Raw genomic sequence first — 19,907 nt, forward strand, 5'->3', positions numbered from 1 at the left:
GTAGCAACGTGGATGGAACTGGAGAGTGTGATGCTAAGTGAAATAAGCCATACAGAGAAAGACAGATACCATATGTTTTCACTCTTATGTGGATCCTGAGAAACTTAACAGAAGACCATGGGGGAGGGGAAGGAAAAAAAAAGAGAGAGAGAGAGCGAGCCAAAGCATAAGAGACTCTTAAAAACTGAGAATAAACTGAGGGTTGATGGGGAGTGGGAGGGAGGGGAGGGTGGGTGATGGGGGTGCAGATACCTCTTCAAAATACTGATTGTTGTTTTCTGTGGATATATACACCAAAGTAGGATCACTGGATCATATGGTATTTTTATTTTTAATGTTTTGAAGAACCACCATACTGTTTTCCATAATTGTATACTTGAAATCTGCTAAAAGAGTAGATGATCCATGTTTTCACTACAAAAAAAGGTAACTATTGGAGATGATGGATGCATTAATTAGCTTGATTATGGTAATCATTTCACTTACGATGATCACATGGTACAAACGAAATATGCATCTATGAAACTACAGTCAGTAGCAAGAAGTGGTAACACCAGGAGAGTTCTGGGACAGGAAAGCCAGGGAAAAAGGGTATTTTGAGAATGAGTGTAGGCACTGGTTTTGAATTCTTGAACATTAAATATGATGTCCATTTAAAAATGTCCATTTAGATCTGTTGCCCTTGGAGTCATTATTGAGCTTAGCAGAGGCCTTTTCTGTGAAGTGATAGGGACAGAAGCCAGAATGGGAGGAGGTAAGAAATGTGAGGGAGGTAAGAAAATGGTTTTGAGGACTGGTGAGGGAAAGATAGGACAGAGGATGATCTTAAGGGAGTTGGAGCCAAGGAAGGGAGTTTTGCTTTTTTTTTAAAAAACATGAGAGACTTGAGTATGTTTCATAGCTGATGGGAATAATCCTATTGAGAGGGAATGGTTGAATATCTAAGAGGGAGAAGGATAAATGCATAGGTAAAAGCTTTACAACTTGAAACTGCTTAATTCAGTATGCACTAGGTCTTAAAATGTATTGATTAGACTAGGAAGAGCAGATTGTTATAAATTGAACTGTAAATTATTTTCTTCTTGGAATATACAAATCTTTGGTAGCATTAAGTTTTATGATGATTGTATAGCTGCCCGGGCATGTCAAAGTCAGATAAGATCCTTTGAATACCTAATATCTTTTAATATAAATCATGTATTTGTCTCCTAAAGTCTGCATTGAGGGGCTATTAATTTAAAGTCATGAATTTTAATTAAACTCTGTAGGAAAAAATATTTCACTCTTAAGAAGGAATTTAATAATGATCAATCCTTGAGGTATGAAAGAGTAAAAATGAACCTAGGGGACCAAAAAAAAGAAATGTAATTCCATGTTACTTATTAAGAAAATTCAGTCTTTATGTCATTCAGGAAAATTTCATCTCATACATGACTTATCTCTCTACTACTTTTGCAAATTGCATCTACCTATGTGCACATAAAAAGAACACATTTTTACTTATGTATTGTGTTGTGATGCCCTTAAAAATGTTATCTCAGCTTTAGATTATGAATGATACTTTGAGAGTACCATCATGTAGTGTAAGGGGTCAGACCAGGCTCAACCAATGGCCATGCCACCCTGATCATGGCTTTAGCATCCTTAAGCTTCACCCCCCTGTTCTGCAAAGTAGAAGGGATAGGGCCTATCACAGAGGCTGTTGTGGGTTTTATTGTATAGCATGTATAAGATTCTCTAGTGTAACACGGGAGCTATGTTAAGAGCCTGGTAGGGGCGCCTGGGTTGGTTAAGTGACCGACTTGATTTTGGCTCAGGTCATGATCTCAAGGTTCATAAGAGCGAGCCCTGTATTGGGCTCTGTGCTGACAAGGTGTAGGTGGCTTGGGATTCCCTCTCCTTTCTCTCTCTCTCTCTCAAAATAAATAAACATTAAAAAAAGAGCCTGGTAAATGTTAGTTCAGTTGATTTTGCTTTCTGTCAACCACAAAAACAATTTAATAATAGAGGTTTATGTTGCAAAGTTATTTATTATAAGTTAAATAGTTAATTACAAAACATAATTATGAAAATCATGCTATTCCCCCCTCAAATTTCTAGGCCAAAGCATATGTGTGTGTGTGTGTGTGTGTGTGTGTGTGTGTGTGTGTGTGTGTTTTAAAGTTTATTTATTTTGAGAGAGAGAGAGAGAGAGAGAGAGAGATCATGAGTGTGTAAGAGGGGCAGAGAGAGAGGGAGAGAGAGAGAATCCCAAACAGGCTCTGCACTGTCAGCATAGAGCCGGATGCAGGGCTCAATCTCACAAACTGTAAAATATGACCTAAGCTGAAATCCAGAGTCAGATGCTTAACCAACTGAGCCACCTAGGAGTCCTGTGTGTGTTTTTAAACAGACTTCTTTGAGAGGACTGTAAGGCATCTTCTGTTTAAAATAATAAAAGATACCATTTACTGATTCCTTAACTTTGTTACAAGGACTGGGCCAAGTCCTTTGTCATTTAATACTCTGTTGACAACTTTTGAGGGCTTTGCCTCTGCCAAGGTCACTTAGAAAGGAAGTGGGAAGAGCTAAGATGAAAGGCCAAGATTGGCTGACATTTAACTTCTATGGTATATTGTCCTCCTGTGGAGATGTAAGAATGGAGTGATTCTAGGTGTGAGAGAGAAGGGTTATGTATGTCTTGGGGTTTAAGTATGAGTAGAGTTTGGATCTTTAGTTATTACTTGGATTCACTCCTATCATGTTTATTTCTCTCTCTCTCTCTCTCTCTCTCTGTCTCTCTCAATCCCTCCCCTTTTCAGGTGACAGAGGGAAAACAGGAACTGGAAAAAGCATCACAGTTGGCCCGGAAAATGAAGAAAGAGGCTGCTTCTCTCTCTGAATGGCTCTCTGTCACTGAAGCTGAGTTGGTACAGAAATCCACTTCAGAAAGTTTGCTTGGCGACTTGGATATAGAAATCTCCTGGGCTAAAGTAAGTTGTAGTTCAGGTTACCTGCCAGTATTATGCCAGGGTCACCTGTGGCATTTTGTTCAGGATGTCATTTATCTCCATTTCATATTAAACATAGTCTTTTCTTGTTTCCCATTATTTTTCCACCTCTGTGTGTTAAGAAAGAAGAAAAGAATATTAAAAACAACAATTTTTAAGAAGATATTCCTACTTTGATTCCAAAAGCATTAAACTCATGGCTCATCAGTAAGGCCTTTATAGTCATTGAGCTTATGTGGTACTTGAAAACAATCATTGCCTTCAAAATTGGTGACACTTTTTGAGTATTCATTTTTCACAAAGAATTGTGCTGAATTTATTTATTAATTCTCTATAGTAACTTTTGTGCCAGCAACAAATCTTCCTACTGCAAACTACCTGATATAAAGAGCATAGGAACAGAATTAAAAAAAAAAGAAAACCAATAAAAGATCTAAGAGTTTTCTGTAGCTCTGTAGTAATTTTGAAATCACAGAGATTAGAGAGTAGATTTGCCAATTCTCCCTTTTGAGGTGGACAAAGAATTGAATAGAACACAAAGTAGTTTTATTTTTAACCAATGCATTCTCTTTTCCTAAATTTATTTCCCAAGAAGCATGTATACTAGAGATACATGCTGAGTATGAATGTTCGATACGGTGACAGAAATTTATTTCAAGTCACAGGTATCAGTTTTGACATCTACAGGTGTTTGCTTGTGGGAAGTGAAGAGAAGGTCCTGGGTGATACAGCTGCTTCTTAATTTGAATACTTCGTGGAGAGGACCCTTGAAAGCAAGTCCAGATACGAGGCAGTAGAATCGCTCAAGAAAAGTATAGTTCTGTGTGGGCTGTGTGAGGTGACAAGGGTGTGGAAGAGGGGATGTAGGAAGGAAAGGAAGAACGCTGGAATTCATGGGTGTGCCGTGGAATTCGTGGGTGCAAAAGCAAAGGCACCCCCAATTTTTTTTTGTTAAATTTAAGTTTTTCTTTTTTTTTAAATTTTTTTTAATGTTTATTTATTATTTTTGAGAGAGAGAGAGAGAGAAGTGGAGGGGCAGAGAGAGACGAAGACACAGAATCCGAAGCAGGCTCCAGGCTCTGTGCTGTCAGCACAGAACCCGATGTAGGGCTTGAACTCAGAAACCATGAGATCGTGACCTGAGCGGAAGTCAGACACTTAACTGACTGAGCCACCCAGGCGCCGCTGCTAAATTTAAGTTTTTCAAGGAAATATTATCTTCTTTGTACATTTTGAAAGCTGTTATTTTCTTATGTTTTTAAAAATTTACTTATTTGAGAGAGTGAGTGCACACGAGAGTGTGGGAAGGCCAGAGAAAGAAGGAGAGAGACAGAATCCTAAGCAGGCTTCTTAGGATTGTCAGTGTGGAGCCCAATGCGTGGGGCTCAAACCCATGAAACCTGAGATCATGACCTGGGACAAAATCAAGTCAGACACTCAACCAACTGAGCCACCCAGGCACCCTGCCATTACTTTCTTATTAATAACTGAAGTCCTATAGGCTAATTGAATGACACATGCATAGTGTAATTTAAAAAGATAGAAGCAGGGCTCCTGGGTGGCTTAGTCAGTTAAACGTCTTGACTCTTGATTTCAGCTCAGGTCATGATCTCACAGTCCTTGGGACAGATCCCCCAGTGGGGTTCTGCACTGACAGTGCAGAGCCTGCTTGAGATTCTCTCTTTGTCCCTCTCTCCCTGCCCCACCCTCACTCTCTCTCGCTCTATCACTCTCTCTCTCAAAATAAATAAACTTTAAAATAAGAAGACAGAAGCAAAAATAATTTATAATCCAAGAATATACTGCTTTCATTTTAGTTTTTTATAGGCACATACATACAAACATGCATGGCCACAAACATTTACAAATAATTATATTGTGTCTAATGTTTTTTGACCTTGTTTCGAAAAACCTTTAATATTCTACTTGCAAGTATTTTTGTATCACACATTGGAGAGGCATGGTATTTTATTGCGTACTTTTTATTGTCCCATTCCCATTTATTTCTATAAATTAGTGCCAATTTTCACTATTGTAAAAAGTGCTGTGAAGCTTAATCATAGCATACATTTATAATTATTTCTTGAGGAAAAATTCTTAGCCTTAAAAATATTGGCCAAGGGATATATTGATTTAAAATTCTAATACATACTATGAAATTGCCCTTCAGAAATGTACCCACCAGCTGTGAGTGAGAATTCCTACTTGCTTAACAGCAGGCAAATACCATGTTTTAGTTATTTACTACATTTTCCAAAGGTTAGAGGCCATTTATAGCTCTTTTTAAAAAATTGCCTCTTTGTCATTTTGACCATTTTGGTCTTTTCATTTAGAGCTCTTGACCTATTGCAATTATAAATACTTAGTGTGTTGTATATTGTTCCACTTTTCTTAATCTTTTTTATTTTTCATTTATTATTATTATTATTTTTTTTGCCATTGCGCTTTCCTTTCTGTTCTGTATGTTTTTTTTAAACCACTGTATTATGTATTTTTTAAGAATACATTCATATTTTTCCTCATTGTTTCTGCTTTTAGTGCTTATAAAAGCCAACACTATTCTCTACTCCAAGGTTGTATAACTATTCACTTATATTTTCTTCTAGCTCTTTTATAGTTTCATCTTTTACCTTTAATGTTTTAATCCAGTGGAATTTATTTTGGTATATATCATGAGGTAAGGTTCTAACCTTCTTTTCTGAATAGTTAACCATGTGTCTCAGCACTATTTATTAATTATCATTTCCCCACTGATTTGACATGCTAAATTCTTTTTTTTTTTTTTTTTTGCCTGTTGCTTTGCTTCACTGATCTGACCCTCTGAATTGTTCTTCAGCTGTTTAACTATATGGTTTCATGATATATTTCAACATGTAGCTAATGGATTCCCTGTCTTTATGCTTCTGTTTTTTTTATATACTTATATAAATTTTAGAATTATTAATCTGAAATTATTAAAAAATTCTGTTAGAGGGTGACTGGGTGGCTCAGTCGGTTAAGTGTCTGACTCTTGATTTCAGCTCAAGTCATGATCTCACAGTGGTGAGATAAAGCCCCACATTGGGCTCCACTGTAGGCTCTGTGCTGGGTTCCATGTTGGGCTGCAGCATACTTAAGATTCTCTCTCCCCCTTTCCCTCTGCTCTTCTCCTGTTGGAGCTTGCATATGCATGCTGTCTCTCTCTCAAACAAAATTCCGTTAGAAATTTGGTTTGAATTGCCATAAATTTATAGACTTGTTTTCAGGGGAATTAATATCTCTGTTATAATAAGTCTTTTTAGTAACATGGTATGTTTCATTTTTTCCCCCCAATGTTTTAACATTCTATATAATGCTTTGGTTTTTTCCTTCAAAAACATTATGTATGGGTGCAAAGATGTTTATTCCTACATATTTATTTGTTTTTGTAAGTGTATAAAAAGTATGCTTTGTCTTTACTACTAATTACTTATGGCTTGTACATAGGTGATACTGATTTTTGCAGATGTAATTTTTTTTTTTAATTTATTTTTTTTTAATTTTTTTTTTCAACGTTTATTTATTTTTGGCACAGAGAGAGACAGAGCATGAACGGGGGAGGGGCAGAGAGAGAGGGAGACACAGAATCGGAAACAGGCTCCAGGCTCTGAGCCATCAGCCCTGAGCCTGACGCGGGGCTCCAACTCACAGACTGCGAGATCATGACCTGGCTGAAGTCGGACGCTCAACCGACTGTGCCACCCAGGCGCCCCAGATTTAATTTTTAATCATTCATCTTTGTGTACTCAAATCAATTCAGTTAATTTTTTTACTCATATCAATTCAGTTAGTTGATTCTCATAATTTTTTAAGGTAAAGACTTAAAATAATGGTATGTTTGTCTCTTCTGGAACTATTCAATTTTAAATTCCCATTTAATCTTATTTCAGGTTTGAAATAATGAAGATGGTAAATACAAGTCACAAATTCATAGCACATTTTTTTCACTCGAGTAAATCAAATGGAACATTAGTATGTAACATAATCACCCACTTTTTCAATATTGTTTTCAGATTTAAGAAACATTAATATTTCATAGCATTTTAATGTATTTACACTTAAAATTTATATAAAATTATTTCAATGTAAAAATATAATATTTTCATTCCTGAACGTTAATACTATTTTTGATAGCTTATTTTTTTTTCAGTGTTTCAGTGTTTCAGTATTTTTATTTTCAGTGTAGTCATTTTCTTTACAGTAGTCTGTTAGCACAGATAGTTGTATATACTGTTTACATTTAATTTCTTGTTAATTATTTTTATAGTTCTTAAAGACTGTTCTAGTCAATCAGTACATTGCCACTGAAGGTATATAGAAAGCCTTAACTGCAGAGAGAGTGGCTGTGGGTTTTGTTTTTTTTTTTTCTCCCTTCTGGAGAAGAATATTTTAGTGTCTTTATAAGTATACCAGTATTTGATATAGCCAAGTGAATGTTTAAACCTTGACTGATTTGGGAATTTGCAATTTTTATGCCTTCCAAAATGAAATTTAGTGATGTGAGATTAAATATAAATGAGCTCCTTGAAATGATTTGTTTAAGTGTTGGTTAAAAAAGGTACAATAGCAGTGGGATGGATATGCTTATATTACCTTTTTTTTAAAAAAAATTTTTTTTTTTTCAACGTTTATTTATTTCTGGGACAGAGAGAGACAGAGCATGAACGGGGGAGGGGCAGAGAGAGAGGAAGACCCAGAATCGGAAACAGGCTCCAGGCTCTGAGCCATCAGCCCAGAGCCTGACGCGGGGCTCGAACTCACGGACCGCGAGATCGTGACCTGGCTGAAGTCGGACGCTTAACTGACTGCGCCACCCAGGCGCCCCTTTTTTTTTTTTTTTTAATTTTTTTTTTTTTTTTTATTACCTTTTGATTGAAACAACTTTGTAGTTTTAATTTTGGGATCCAGCATTTTTGCTATATTTCTCTGAGTATGTGTCCTTTTTTAAAAAGTATTTATTGGGGCGCCTGGGTGGCGCAGTCGGTTGAGCGTCCGACTTCAGCCAGGTCACGATCTCGAGGTCTGGGAGTTCAAGCCCCGCGTCGGGCTCGGGGCTGATGGCTCAGAGCCTGGAGCCTGTTTCCGATTCTGTGTCTCCCTCTCTCTCTGCCCCTCCCCCGTTCATGCTCTGTCTCTCTCTGTCCCAAACATAAATAAACGTTGAAAAAAAAATTTTTTTAAAAAAGTATTTATTGATTTATTGATTTTGAGAGAGAGAAAAGAGTATTTATTTATTTTGAGAGAGAGAGAGAGAGAGAAAGAGAGAGAGAGAGAGAGAGAGAGAATCCCATGCAGGCTCTGCACTGGTGGTATGGGGCTCAAACTCATGAGCTGTGAGATCATGACCTGAGCTAAAGTCGGTCGCTTAACCAGCTGAGCCACCCAAATGCCCCTTGCTGAGTACACATCTTGCCTGGTCAAATTTATGAATGTGTGAATACATCCAGAGTATTATTTTTGCCTATGACAATTGTTAACTACAGCTTAGATGTGCTGGTTCTCTTATGATTTAGTTACGATGAAATATTTTTTGTAATTCTTATACCACAGATTATCTATTAAGTCACCCAGTGCAGGGTGTTATCCTTGTAAATAAAGGTAGTATGCATCAGTAGTTTCCTGTAGTAGTCAAGGAGATAAATTCATTATGAAACTTTCAGACTTACGAGTTCTGGAATAGTTCAGCTTTGCCATCTTACAGTGACTGAATATAAAATTGATTCTTTAGGTCTAAAATTATGATGAAGACACTTGGTGTTTGTGTGTAATAAATGGAATTTGTACTTAAAGTGAACAAAACTCAGATTTTTTACAGCTGAGTTTGTTACTTTTTTGTATTTGCATAATTCAGTGTTTTAATTTTTGTTAGGAATTGAAGAACCCTGAACATTTAATAGGTTGTGGAACATTGGAAACCTTTCAGATATTGTAAATTATCTGGGGGACTCGCGGACTGCCATGCATATATGGAAGAAAAGTTCTTTAAAAATTAAAGTTGGATGAACATTTATAATGTTCTGAAACATCAAGTGGGTGTTGGTATTTTTATTTTCTAGAATATCCTGAAGGATCTGGAAAAGAGAAAAGCTGATTTAAATGCCATCACAGAGAGTAGTACTGCCCTCCAGAACTTGATCGAGGGCAGTGAGCCTGTTTTAGAAGAGAGGCTTTGTGTCCTTAGGGCTGGGTGGAGCCGTGTCCGTACCTGGACAGAGGACTGGTGCAGTACGCTGATGGTATGTTTCAGGATGAAATCTTGTCTCCTTTAGTTGCTGAAAAACCAATACAGCTTTGATTGGAAGTTTAAATCCTGTTTTCTGTGTGTCACAATAATGTTTTGCTTCAAGAGAATTAATTTCATTAAACTGCATTTTATTTTTTCATTTGAAAAGATAGTAAATTTCTAGGGTGAAAAATGTCTCTGTTAAGTAATATACCATTTGTGATATACATAGAAATATGTACTTTAATATCTTAATAAGTGTACCTCTCTTGTTATATTTTAATGATTTGGTATTATATTTATTGTCATGCTTTCACAAACCATATGTATATAATACTTATTATGTTCTAATAATGGCATACTAGTTAAGAGCACGGGTTTTAGCATCTCATGGCCTAAGTAAAAATTTTGACTAGTAGCTGGGTGACATTGGTCAAGTCACTTAAAGCTCTCTAAATCTCATTTTTCTCATATGTAAATGGGCATTATTATAATTTCAACCTCATACGGTTTTTGTGAGGATTATGTGACAAGAAACATGTATAAATAACTAGATAGCTATACTTAAAACAACCAATTTTTGATATTATGGTGTTGATTATGATAATTGTTAAATGTTTTATGTTGTTAGTCTTTCGTTATTCCACTGTTAATTATTACCTGGATAGAGTGACCTGTTAAATTTCACAGTGGTTTTCTGTCCCTCTTATACTAACAATGAATATGGCAGCCTCCCTCTCTCTTCCCTTAGAGGGAGTTTATTTATAAATTATCATTTTGTTTTGACATATCTGGGATAGGACTTTTTTCAAATTCATAGAATTACTGGGTAATAAATAGAGACGGAAAAAAATAAATTATTGTGTGTTTGAGCATTTACTGGAATCAATCATAATGTGTAGGGCATTGAAGTTCATGGGATCATATCTTGATTGGTGAGAACCGTACCCAGAATCGATTATTAAGAACAAAACTTGGGTAAATTACTTAAATCTTGCTACATTTTAATTCCCCTATATATAAAATTGGAATAAGAGAACATACCTTACAGAGTTCTTAAATGTTAAATAACAAACGTAAAACTTTTGGCTCATAGAATGTGTTCATGAAATATTTTATACATTCATTTTTACTGTAACCAACTTAAGTCCACATTCTCCCAGCCCTTACTTCTATATTCTTCAGTCTGTACTTTCCAAATTCTTCCTTCAAATAATGCCTTTATTTTCCTATTAGAGCATTTAACATTAAATAAGTCTGGTGCTCATCAGTTCACCGTTCTTAGAATCCAGATCACTGTCAAAACTTTTCTCATTGATTCTCATTTTCTTTTCTTAAACTATTCTTTCATATTAATGGATTTACAATTTGTTTTCTCGTCTTTGAAATACTTCTCAGTTTTTTTCTAGTTTCCTTTGTCCTATCAAATACAGTTCTTAGAAGTTGTTAATTTCATGTAAGGGCTGCCCCACTCTTTTTGATCAGGTTCTAAATTCTTGCTTTAGCCTCAACTATTTTGCTTAGTTTTAATTAGTTTTACTGTTTTTTTCTTGTTTTCACGTTTATTCTCTCACTCACATTTTCTGTCCTGCTTCAAGAAACGTTAGTGAGGTCTGTGCCGGCTATAATATTAAGTGCTGGTGGCACCAAGGTGACAAGCCACAGGCCTATCCTACAATCAGTTACAGTCCATTGAGCAGGCAGAATCTTATTCAGTGCATATTTTAATAATTCTTTTATATTACTGCTTTTTGAAAGTTTTTTTAATTTTATTTATTTATTTATTATAAGAGTGAGAGAGAGAGAGAGAGAGAGAGAATGAGAATCTCAAACAGGCTGTGCACCACCGATGCAGAGCCCGATGGAGGGTTCAAACTCATGGACTGCAAGATCATGACCTGAGCCAAAGTCGGATGCTTAACTGACTGAGCCACTCCGGTGCCCTTATATTATTACTTTTTAAGTGAGTTTTTAAAAAAATAGGTCAAGGGGTGGCAGATGAGATTACTTAGAAGAATGAAGAATAAGGGATACAAACAAAATGAAATTGAAAAAGAAAGTTTCACCTTTTATCTTTCTTCAACCTTTAACAATATTGTATTGAGGTCTAAATCAAATAAATTTAAACACCATTTAACCCTAGCTATGAAGTTTTAGGAATGAGACTTATTCACTGGGAAAGAGCTTTGCAGAAAGATGGAAACCTCTTTTGAAATTCAGCATACATTTAGCTTTTTGAAGGTCTTTTAAATGTCTTCTAAGATTATAAATGTCTGAAGTATTGCGTGTGATTGTACCAGCGTTTCATTAATTTCTTTTCTAGAATCATCAGAACCAATTGGAAATATTTGATGGAAATGTTGCTCACATAAGTACCTGGCTTTATCAAGCTGAAGCTTTATTGGATGAGATTGAAAAAAAACCAGCAAGCAAACGGGAAGAAATTGTGAAGGTACCAAGCACAGAGGATCAGTACTTCTACTTCTGGGAATGGAGGATTTAGTGTGGTCTTTTCTCTCATGCTCAGAGTTACTTGTGCACTCATTTGTTTCCATGCATTTGATTCATTCATTTTTATTTTGGTGGGAGAAACTAAGGTTTCGAATGAGTCATGTGAGCAGCTCTTCATTACATTGATTATCCTAAAATATTTTCTAGGGATCCAAGAAATTTATTTAAACTACCTCTAATTCTGAGTTAGCATCACAGTGATGTTTGGCTTTGATTTTCCCCATGTGCTAATTTTGTGTTTTCTTACAATCAGCGTTTAATATCTGAGCTGGATGATGCCAGCCTCCAAGTTGAAAATGTTCGTGACCAAGCTGTTGTTTTGATGAATACACGTGGAGGCGCAAGCAGGGAACTTGTAGAACCAAAATTAGCTGAACTGAATAGAAACTTTGAAAAGGTTTCTCAACATATCAAAAGTGCCAAAGTGAGTAATAATATTTTAATATAAAAGTATTTTTCCTGTGGTCATGTGTCTCAATGATATGTGATTCTTGGGTATATACATCAAAAAATTTTATTATTTATTTACTTGCTTATTTATTGAGAGAGAGGGAGAGCGGGGTGAGGGGCAGAGGGAGTGAGAGAGAAAATCTTAAGCAAGCTCCACACTCAGCTTGGATCCTGACGTGGGGCTTGATCCCACAACCCTGGGATCATGACCTGAACCAATATCAGGAGTCAGAAGCTGAACTGACTGAACCACCCAGGCACCCCTACATCACAAAATTAAAATTTTTTTTTTCAACGTTTATTTATTTTTGGGACAGAGAGAGACAGAGCATGAACGGGGGAGGGGCAGAGAGAGAGGGAGACACAGAATCGGAAACAGGCTCCAGGCTCTGAGCCATCAGCCCAGAGCCCGACGCAGGGCTCGAACTCACGGACTGCGAGATCGTGACCTGGCTGAAGTCGGACGCTTAACCGACTGCGCCACCCAGGCGCCCCTCACAAAATTTTAAATTAAAACGATTTTAATGACTTTTTCCTTGAATGGAGCATTGGTCCTTATTTATTTGTGATTTTGCATGTGAAGGAGAGAAAACAAGAAATTAATCTTGAAGAAAATAACCCATTTGAGAAAAGGGGTCAGAGTCTCATTCAGAAGTTAAAAGTGGCTATAAAATAATGAGACTCATTTCCAAGCTAGGGACGAATATTAAACCCATTACTGTATAGTCTACTTTATAAACTTGTGCACACTGCACATGTGTGAAGTCATTTTTTGTGCTTTACATGTTATTGCATCTGAAAGTTACAAGTAATTTAACAATTTAGACCTAATGCAGAAAGGTATTATCTGCTGTTATAAATTTGAAAAGGGGCTTTATGAATTTAAATAAGAGGATGGAGCCCCTGGGTGGCTTGGTCGAGCATCCAACTCTTAATTTCTGCTCAGGTTATGATCCCAGGGATGTGGGATCCGCACTGAGTATGGAACCTGCCTGGGATTCTCTCTGTCTCTCGTTCCCTTTGCCCCTCTCCCCCACTCACGCTTTGTCTCTAAGATAAAATAAAAATAAAGTAAAATAAGAGGAGAATAAATAACAGATTTTCTTAAAAAGTTTTTATTGATTCTACCATATTATAATTTTTTCCCTCTGTGTGTGTCTTACAAATTCTTTTTCCTCTTTCCCTTGTCTAATGAGAGGAGGAAATGAAACATTTTATTGCAGTGTTCTCAAGGCCTGGGGTGTGGCAGGTGCTCAGTAAATGTTAACTTGAAAAGATGAAAGCCTTTTGATGGTTTGGTAGGGCAAAAACCAAAAGCTGCATAGCTCACTTTGGGGGTCATTCAAACCAGCTGTTAATTTTGACAGAGGATTATGAGTTTTTCAGGATCCCAGGTGGGCCCCTGGATTGGCATTTTTGAATATTTGGTTAATTCTACCTCTTGAGAGTTGTGTATGGAAATTATCTAGAGGAAGGACCCTGTTTTTTGCAAGAAGTAAATATTATCTAAGTTTGCTTTAATTTGAAATGTCTGACATAAAAGGCCAAACTATCTTTCATAGCTCATGAGTATACTTAGATTATTCACATCTTAAGGAAAACAAGTAACTTGCTTTAACTTTTGTCTTCCTTAGCTTTGACCTTAACTTCCCTACCTTCTGTCCTAAGCTCATTTGTTCCTTTCAATAGATATGTGGGAGCATTTTCCTGGTATAAAAGAGTAAGGCATGAGACATAAGAATAGAGTGAGAGGAAGCACAAAGAAGCAAAGTTATTATATCCCCATAAATAACTTCTGTCAACATTTTGGCATACATGTCTACTCTTACATGTATGTGATATTATCAATTGTTTATATTGTTTCATATGTTCTCCTTTGACATGGTTTTCAACAGCTGTGGTGTGTTCCATTGTATGATCTATTATACTTTCCTAAGTCAGTTTTCCACTTTTAGTGTGCTTTTATAAATATTGAATTGTCAAATCCTTTTACACGTCTTTTTAAAATTTTTTTCTATTTTTTCATTGGAGCATTTTTATTTTATTTTATTTTATTTTTTAATATGCAGTTTATTGTCAAATTGGTTTCCATTCAACACCCAGTGCTCCTCCCAACAGGTGCCCTCCTCAATGCCCATCACCCACCTTCCCTTCATTCCCACTCCACATCAACCCTCAGTTTATTCTCAGTTTTTAAGTCTCCTATGGTTTGGTTCCCTCCCTAACTTTTTTTTTTCCTACCATGCTCATGTGCGATCTCAGAATCCCCCACACTGCAGTCCAGGCAGCCATAGTTATTTGCACACTAGTTCACATCTCTGCCTGGAGTTTGGAGAAAATTGGTAACTCCAAGAAGCCCAAATAGATAAATTCGTTGCTATATGGATGAATGAAATTAAAGTCAATTCAAATAAGTGCTAGTTCCACTCTTGACGCTCCATCCCTCTGATTAATGCCAGAATGTCTGGTGAAGAATGGATCTTGGGCGCCTGGATGGCTCAGTGGTTAAGCATCCAACTTTTGATTTCGGCTCAGGTCATGATCTCATGGTTGTGAGATCAAGCCCCATGTTGGGCTCCATACTGGGCATGGAGACTGCTTAAGATTCTCTCTCTCTGTCTCTCACTCCTCCCTCACTGCCTCCCTCAATCCCTCCCTCAGCTTGTCCCCCGCACTTGTGCTCACCCTTAAAAAAAAATGTATCTTTTCAAAGAACACTTTTTCTTCTGCAGTTGCTAATTGGCCAGGAACCATTATCATACCAGTGTCTGGTCACCACCGAAGCACATGAAACTGATGTACTTTTCGCTGACCTGGAAAAATTAGAAATTGACATAGAAAATATGTTAAAAGTTGTGGAAAAACACTTGGAATTCAGTGAAGAAGATGAAAAGGTTGGTTCAGGGAGGTTTTCAAAACCATGGTGTTCTTATCGTTCTGTTCTGTGCATTATATTTTTACATCAGTGATGTTTAACCAAAGAATCTGCCAAATCATGCCAAAGGATAGACCCAAATGTGATTTTCTCCTGAGTGTTGTAAGATTTGCCAAGCGATTTATGTAGTGCTTAAGAAAATAGATACACTTTCTGACTAAAGGTAGTGTTATTTTAGATGTTCTCTAACTTCTGCTAAATTAACATTCTTTATGAGATAGTTAAAGTCAAATATGAAATGTTTTTTAAAAACCTGAATTTTTGTTACTTATTCAGATGAACAGATTTTGACTGATCTACTTCATAGGTTAGTTCTCCTACTTGGGAACTGATTAGTAAGTGATGCTGTTATATATTTTTCTTTTGAGTAACTTTTTTTTTTTCCTATTAAACATTCAGATGGATGAAGAGAGAGCCCAGGTTGAGGAAGTTCTACAAAGAGGAGAACAAATGTTACATGAACCTATGGAGGAGAATAAAAAGGAAAAGATCCGTTTGCAGTTACTACTTTTGCGTACAAAGTACAATAAAACTAAGGTATTGTCCTGGGAGAGTCTCTGTTCTACTTGAAGAACTTATTTAGCTCTTGCCATTCAGATATTTGATGTTGCATTCATGGATACCTTAAAAAATAGGTGGAATAGTATTTATTACTAAATATGTCTGTATTTTTGGATGGGACAGGACTCAAAGAAAATAGAAACATAAAATCTTATATTGGGATCTCTTTTGGACTTTTAATAATGTATTAAATCTAAAAGGCATCTATCCTTTTTAGAAGTGACTTGTTTGAATTCTGTATTTTATATGTGGAGGTCTTGATCGCCTCAACAAAAATTTTAGTTTACAAAGAACTAAATTTGTGAATTGATAAATGATGACTTGTAGTCTAGAAAAAAGATTCACTACCAGCTCTCTTTTCAATGACCATCTCCCCAGCTGCATTGCAAGTGTGTTGGTGTTCTCTAAAAGTCTGTTCTTAGGTAATCCTTCTAAGAACCATTTTTAGTTAGCAATGTTGAATATAGTAGAAGATTCTAGTCTCTCAGTTTGCTGCCTGTTGGATGTCTCAATCTGTTTGTACCACAAGCTTATAACATGTACCAAGCTAAATTTGTCCTCTCTCTTCCCTTCTAACCTGTGTTTCTTAAGTTATTCCTTATCTTAGTTTATTTCCTTAAACTCTCCATTCTAATTTAAGAATGGGTGGTTTTTCTTCACACTACATCGAGTAGGCATTAAAAACATCACTTCTGAATGAACTAAGATGCTGCAGAACCTGAAGTTAGGCACAGTGCTACCAATTACTTGCTTTATGACCCTGGGGAGATGACTGAATTTCTTAGCCCACTATTCTTTCCATAATTCAGACTTGTAGGATTTTATCCTGTTAGCCATTACAGTGTGTTTCAAGCTGAGTCTGTTTTATGTCCAGTTTTTCTTAACTCTAGCCCATCCTCCCAGAATTACTTATCCCAAAGTTGTCGCTGGTCATGACATTCCTTTACCTAAGAAAGTGTTGAGGAAAACCTTACAAAATACAGAAAAGGCTTTAAGTGCAAGGTTCATTACTGTCATGGTACACTGATACTTCATCTGACCTCCAGCTACCTCTTCGATTCACTCGCAGTCACCAGGTAGCAGAGTTTGCTGTTTTTCTGTATATTTTCCCAAAGAAACCAGTGCCTTTCCATCTTTAAGGTCTTTTCTAATTTTATTATTATTCTCTGGTGTGGGTTTTATCTCCTTATTTTACCTGAAAAATGTATTATCTTTTAAGGCTTGGCTCCATTTTTATTCCTAACATTTTTCAGATGATATTGTAGTTCTTTGCTTCACTGTTATTTACAGGTATCTTACTTCCCTAGAACTTCATCTTCGGGTGCCAAATCATAAATCATTACTGGTCCAAAACAGAAATAATTTTTAGACTTTTAACAAATGAATACATTTTTTAAGAGTACTAATATATACCACAAAAGGCTTATTTTATTTTGGGTTCACTAACATTAGTTATTGTAACTAAAATGTTCTTAAAACGTTTGAAATGCTTTTGTCCTTATTTTATTAGACCATATTCTTCTGCAGATCTGAAGTTTTTAAAACTTGCTTGTCTGTGAACATCAGAATCCCTTGGAGGAACTTAAAAAAAAATCAGACTCCCAAACCAGTTAAATCAAAATCTCTTAGGTCGGGCCTATGTGTGAACATTCTTAAAAAAAACAAAAAACCAAACAAACAATTCTCTAGGTAATTCTAATGTGCAGTCAGAATTTAGAGCCATCAGTGTATAGGTCTTATTTTCTCATTTGAAGTGTGTGTTAAATGACCTTTTCCCATTTGTGTTGACTAGGGTATGTATTACTATTTTTAAAATACGTGTGAGCTCTTTATAAAATAAATATATTAATCTCGTCATATTTGCTATAAAAGTATTATTTTATTGATTTTTATCATGCAACCATTTAATGATTTTTATTATTTTTAACATGCAACCATTTAAAATTTTTGTTTAACCCTACATGACTGTGTTTTCCCTTTGTGTTTTCTTTTTTTTTTGCCAGCCTGTTTGGGATCTAGAAAGTCCTTATTTTGCAGAGATGATGACTATTCAGTTCTGTTTAGTCCTGGTTTTCCCCTATGGTTTGATAGAAACAAAACTTAGAAACTTTTAATAAAATTTTCATTATAAAATAAACTTTTTCATCTATCTATCTGAAATTTTGGTTGTGTATGACATGATCAACATCAAGTAACACTAAGATTTTAGCATTACTTTGCAGTAGATTTGTATTTTTATGTCTAGCAGAATAAAAATAAAAGTATCCAGAAGTAAAGTCTGGGTCAGATCTTGAGGACTGTTTTTTTTTTTTTTTTTTTTTCCTCCTCCTAGGACATTTTGATTGATCACTCTCTTGGAATAAAATCTATTTTGGGAATCTAGAAAGCACATGTTTAAATTTTGAACTGCCTTGCTGCTTCTTCTGCAGGAAGTATGGAGGCTCAGAAAATCCTAGACTATCTTTACAGACTGAATAGAAAAAGGCAGTCTTTAATGAAAGTGATTTTATTTTTAATTTGGAGCTTTCTATTTACAATAACTTCTGACCTTCTTGTTCTTTTATATTTGCTTAAAAAATATAATTTGTCTTCTTGGACATATGGATAAATATCTGGAATGCTTTCAGACTAAAATTTGAATGCATGGCATTAGTATAACAAAACTAATATTAATTTCAAGTAGAAATAATCTTGTGGATAAAATCAGGACATCTATGTAGGCTTGCTTCTATCCTACTATCCAGGACTGTCTAGCAATAGGTGAAAGCAGTTTATCATGTTACAGGAGACAAATGAATATAGACCTCTAGGTTCAATACCATGTTATTGACTCACTGGTTTTAGTCTTGAGTCTTGGTTTCATTTAGGAATGATAACTGTAAACATTTTCAGGATCACTCAGTGAATATGTGTTTATGATCATTTTCTCTGCCATCTTTGAATTTGCAAAGGAATATCGTTTTTTAGAAGTTCAATATAGGAAGATAGTGAAAGCATCAGGAAAGCCACCTTAATTCATGAGCAGATGTACTTTGCCATTTGCAAGTAGTAGATGGGCATTTAATAAATTGTAGCCATTTGGAGTAAAGGACTTGAACTCCTGAAAGACTGGTAGCCCATCCCAGAGAGCACTGTTTTTGTTGAGAAAGCTCTGATTAAAGGATGTATTAATAAGTAGTCCACCCAAATAAGTTCACCCAGCTTAGGATCCGTCTGAATTTATGTTAGGACCTGTTGTCTTATCTAGGAGAGTTATGTTCTGTAATATTGTTCTCAAAGGTTAAGATGTTACCCTGAATTACCTGGGTTATTATTTTATCAAAACCACCACTGCATTTCTTACATTATGAACACATGTTAAACTTACTTATACTTTCAACGGTGAGGCCTAGAAGTGTTTAATCTAATTGTGACATTTTACTCAATGGGTAAAGTAATAGCGGTATTAAAATGTTTTATTTCACATAGAACTTTATGATTTGCGGCATATTCTTATTTCCTCAACAGCTCAGGAAAGGAGTTGTTATGTTTTCTTGTTTGCTAAATGAGTTCAGGTGGCCCAAGTCTTAAAGAAAAACCTTTCAAGCTTTAACCTATTTATGCTGTTTAATAGCAGGTTTGGAAGAAAATCAGTATAGAGATTGCTAAGGGTTTCTACAGCAATACAGGGCAAAAATATAAAAAATTAAAAGTGAAAATTTTTAATTTGGGTTCATGATATTGCATTGCTGCCGAAAATAGTCTTGTGGTTTTTTCTGTTTGCTGCTGTTTATTGTGGGTATATTTTAAGAGATGTGCCTTATTATTATTGTTTTTATAGGCAGTTCCTAATCAACAGAGGAGAACAGGTCAGCTTGCTCCTGGAACTCGATCGCCCCCTCCTCCCACAGATTATCTGGTTGAAATTAACAAAGTTTTACTTTCCATGGATGATACTGAATTATTACTTAATGCTCCAGAGCTAAACACTGTGGTCTATGAAGACTTCTCTTTTCAGGAAGACTCTTTGAAGGTAAAGCTCCAGGTACCTCATTTAAATAGCCACAGTGAACTTAGAAAGAAAGCAAGGAATCTGTCCTTGTGCCTTTGTAGATGGTCTATAATTTTTAAAATTTGTGCCAAGGAATTAGTAATGTGTATGAATAATCAGTCTTTCCCATTTCACCAATGAAATACTATCAAAATTTTCATTTTTCAGAAGTATGTATGCATAGTTATT

General features: G+C 35.8%; 1 protein-coding gene across 6 annotated transcripts in view; it reads left to right on the forward strand.

Moving 5' to 3' along the window:
• UTRN (utrophin) overlaps positions 1-19,907 on the forward strand; it is a 478,053-nt gene that overhangs the window by 159,334 nt on the left and 298,812 nt on the right. For 5 of the 6 annotated variants that reach the window (XM_043592533.1, XM_043592535.1, XM_043592534.1 and 2 more), the window contains exons 33-39: positions 2,802-2,972; positions 9,065-9,244; positions 11,555-11,683; positions 11,996-12,166; positions 14,925-15,086; positions 15,527-15,664; positions 19,509-19,712. In XM_043592533.1, coding sequence (XP_043448468.1) covers positions 2,802-2,972; positions 9,065-9,244; positions 11,555-11,683; positions 11,996-12,166; positions 14,925-15,086; positions 15,527-15,664; positions 19,509-19,712 — 1,155 coding nt within the window. The remainder of the gene's footprint in view (positions 1-2,801; positions 2,973-9,064; positions 9,245-11,554; positions 11,684-11,995; positions 12,167-14,924; positions 15,087-15,526; positions 15,665-19,508; positions 19,713-19,907) is intronic. The other variant, XM_043592531.1, reaches the window with a different exon arrangement.

Source organism: Prionailurus bengalensis, chromosome B2 (genome assembly GCF_016509475.1).
Source record: "Prionailurus bengalensis isolate Pbe53 chromosome B2, Fcat_Pben_1.1_paternal_pri, whole genome shotgun sequence".
NCBI lineage: Eukaryota > Metazoa > Chordata > Mammalia > Carnivora > Felidae > Prionailurus > Prionailurus bengalensis.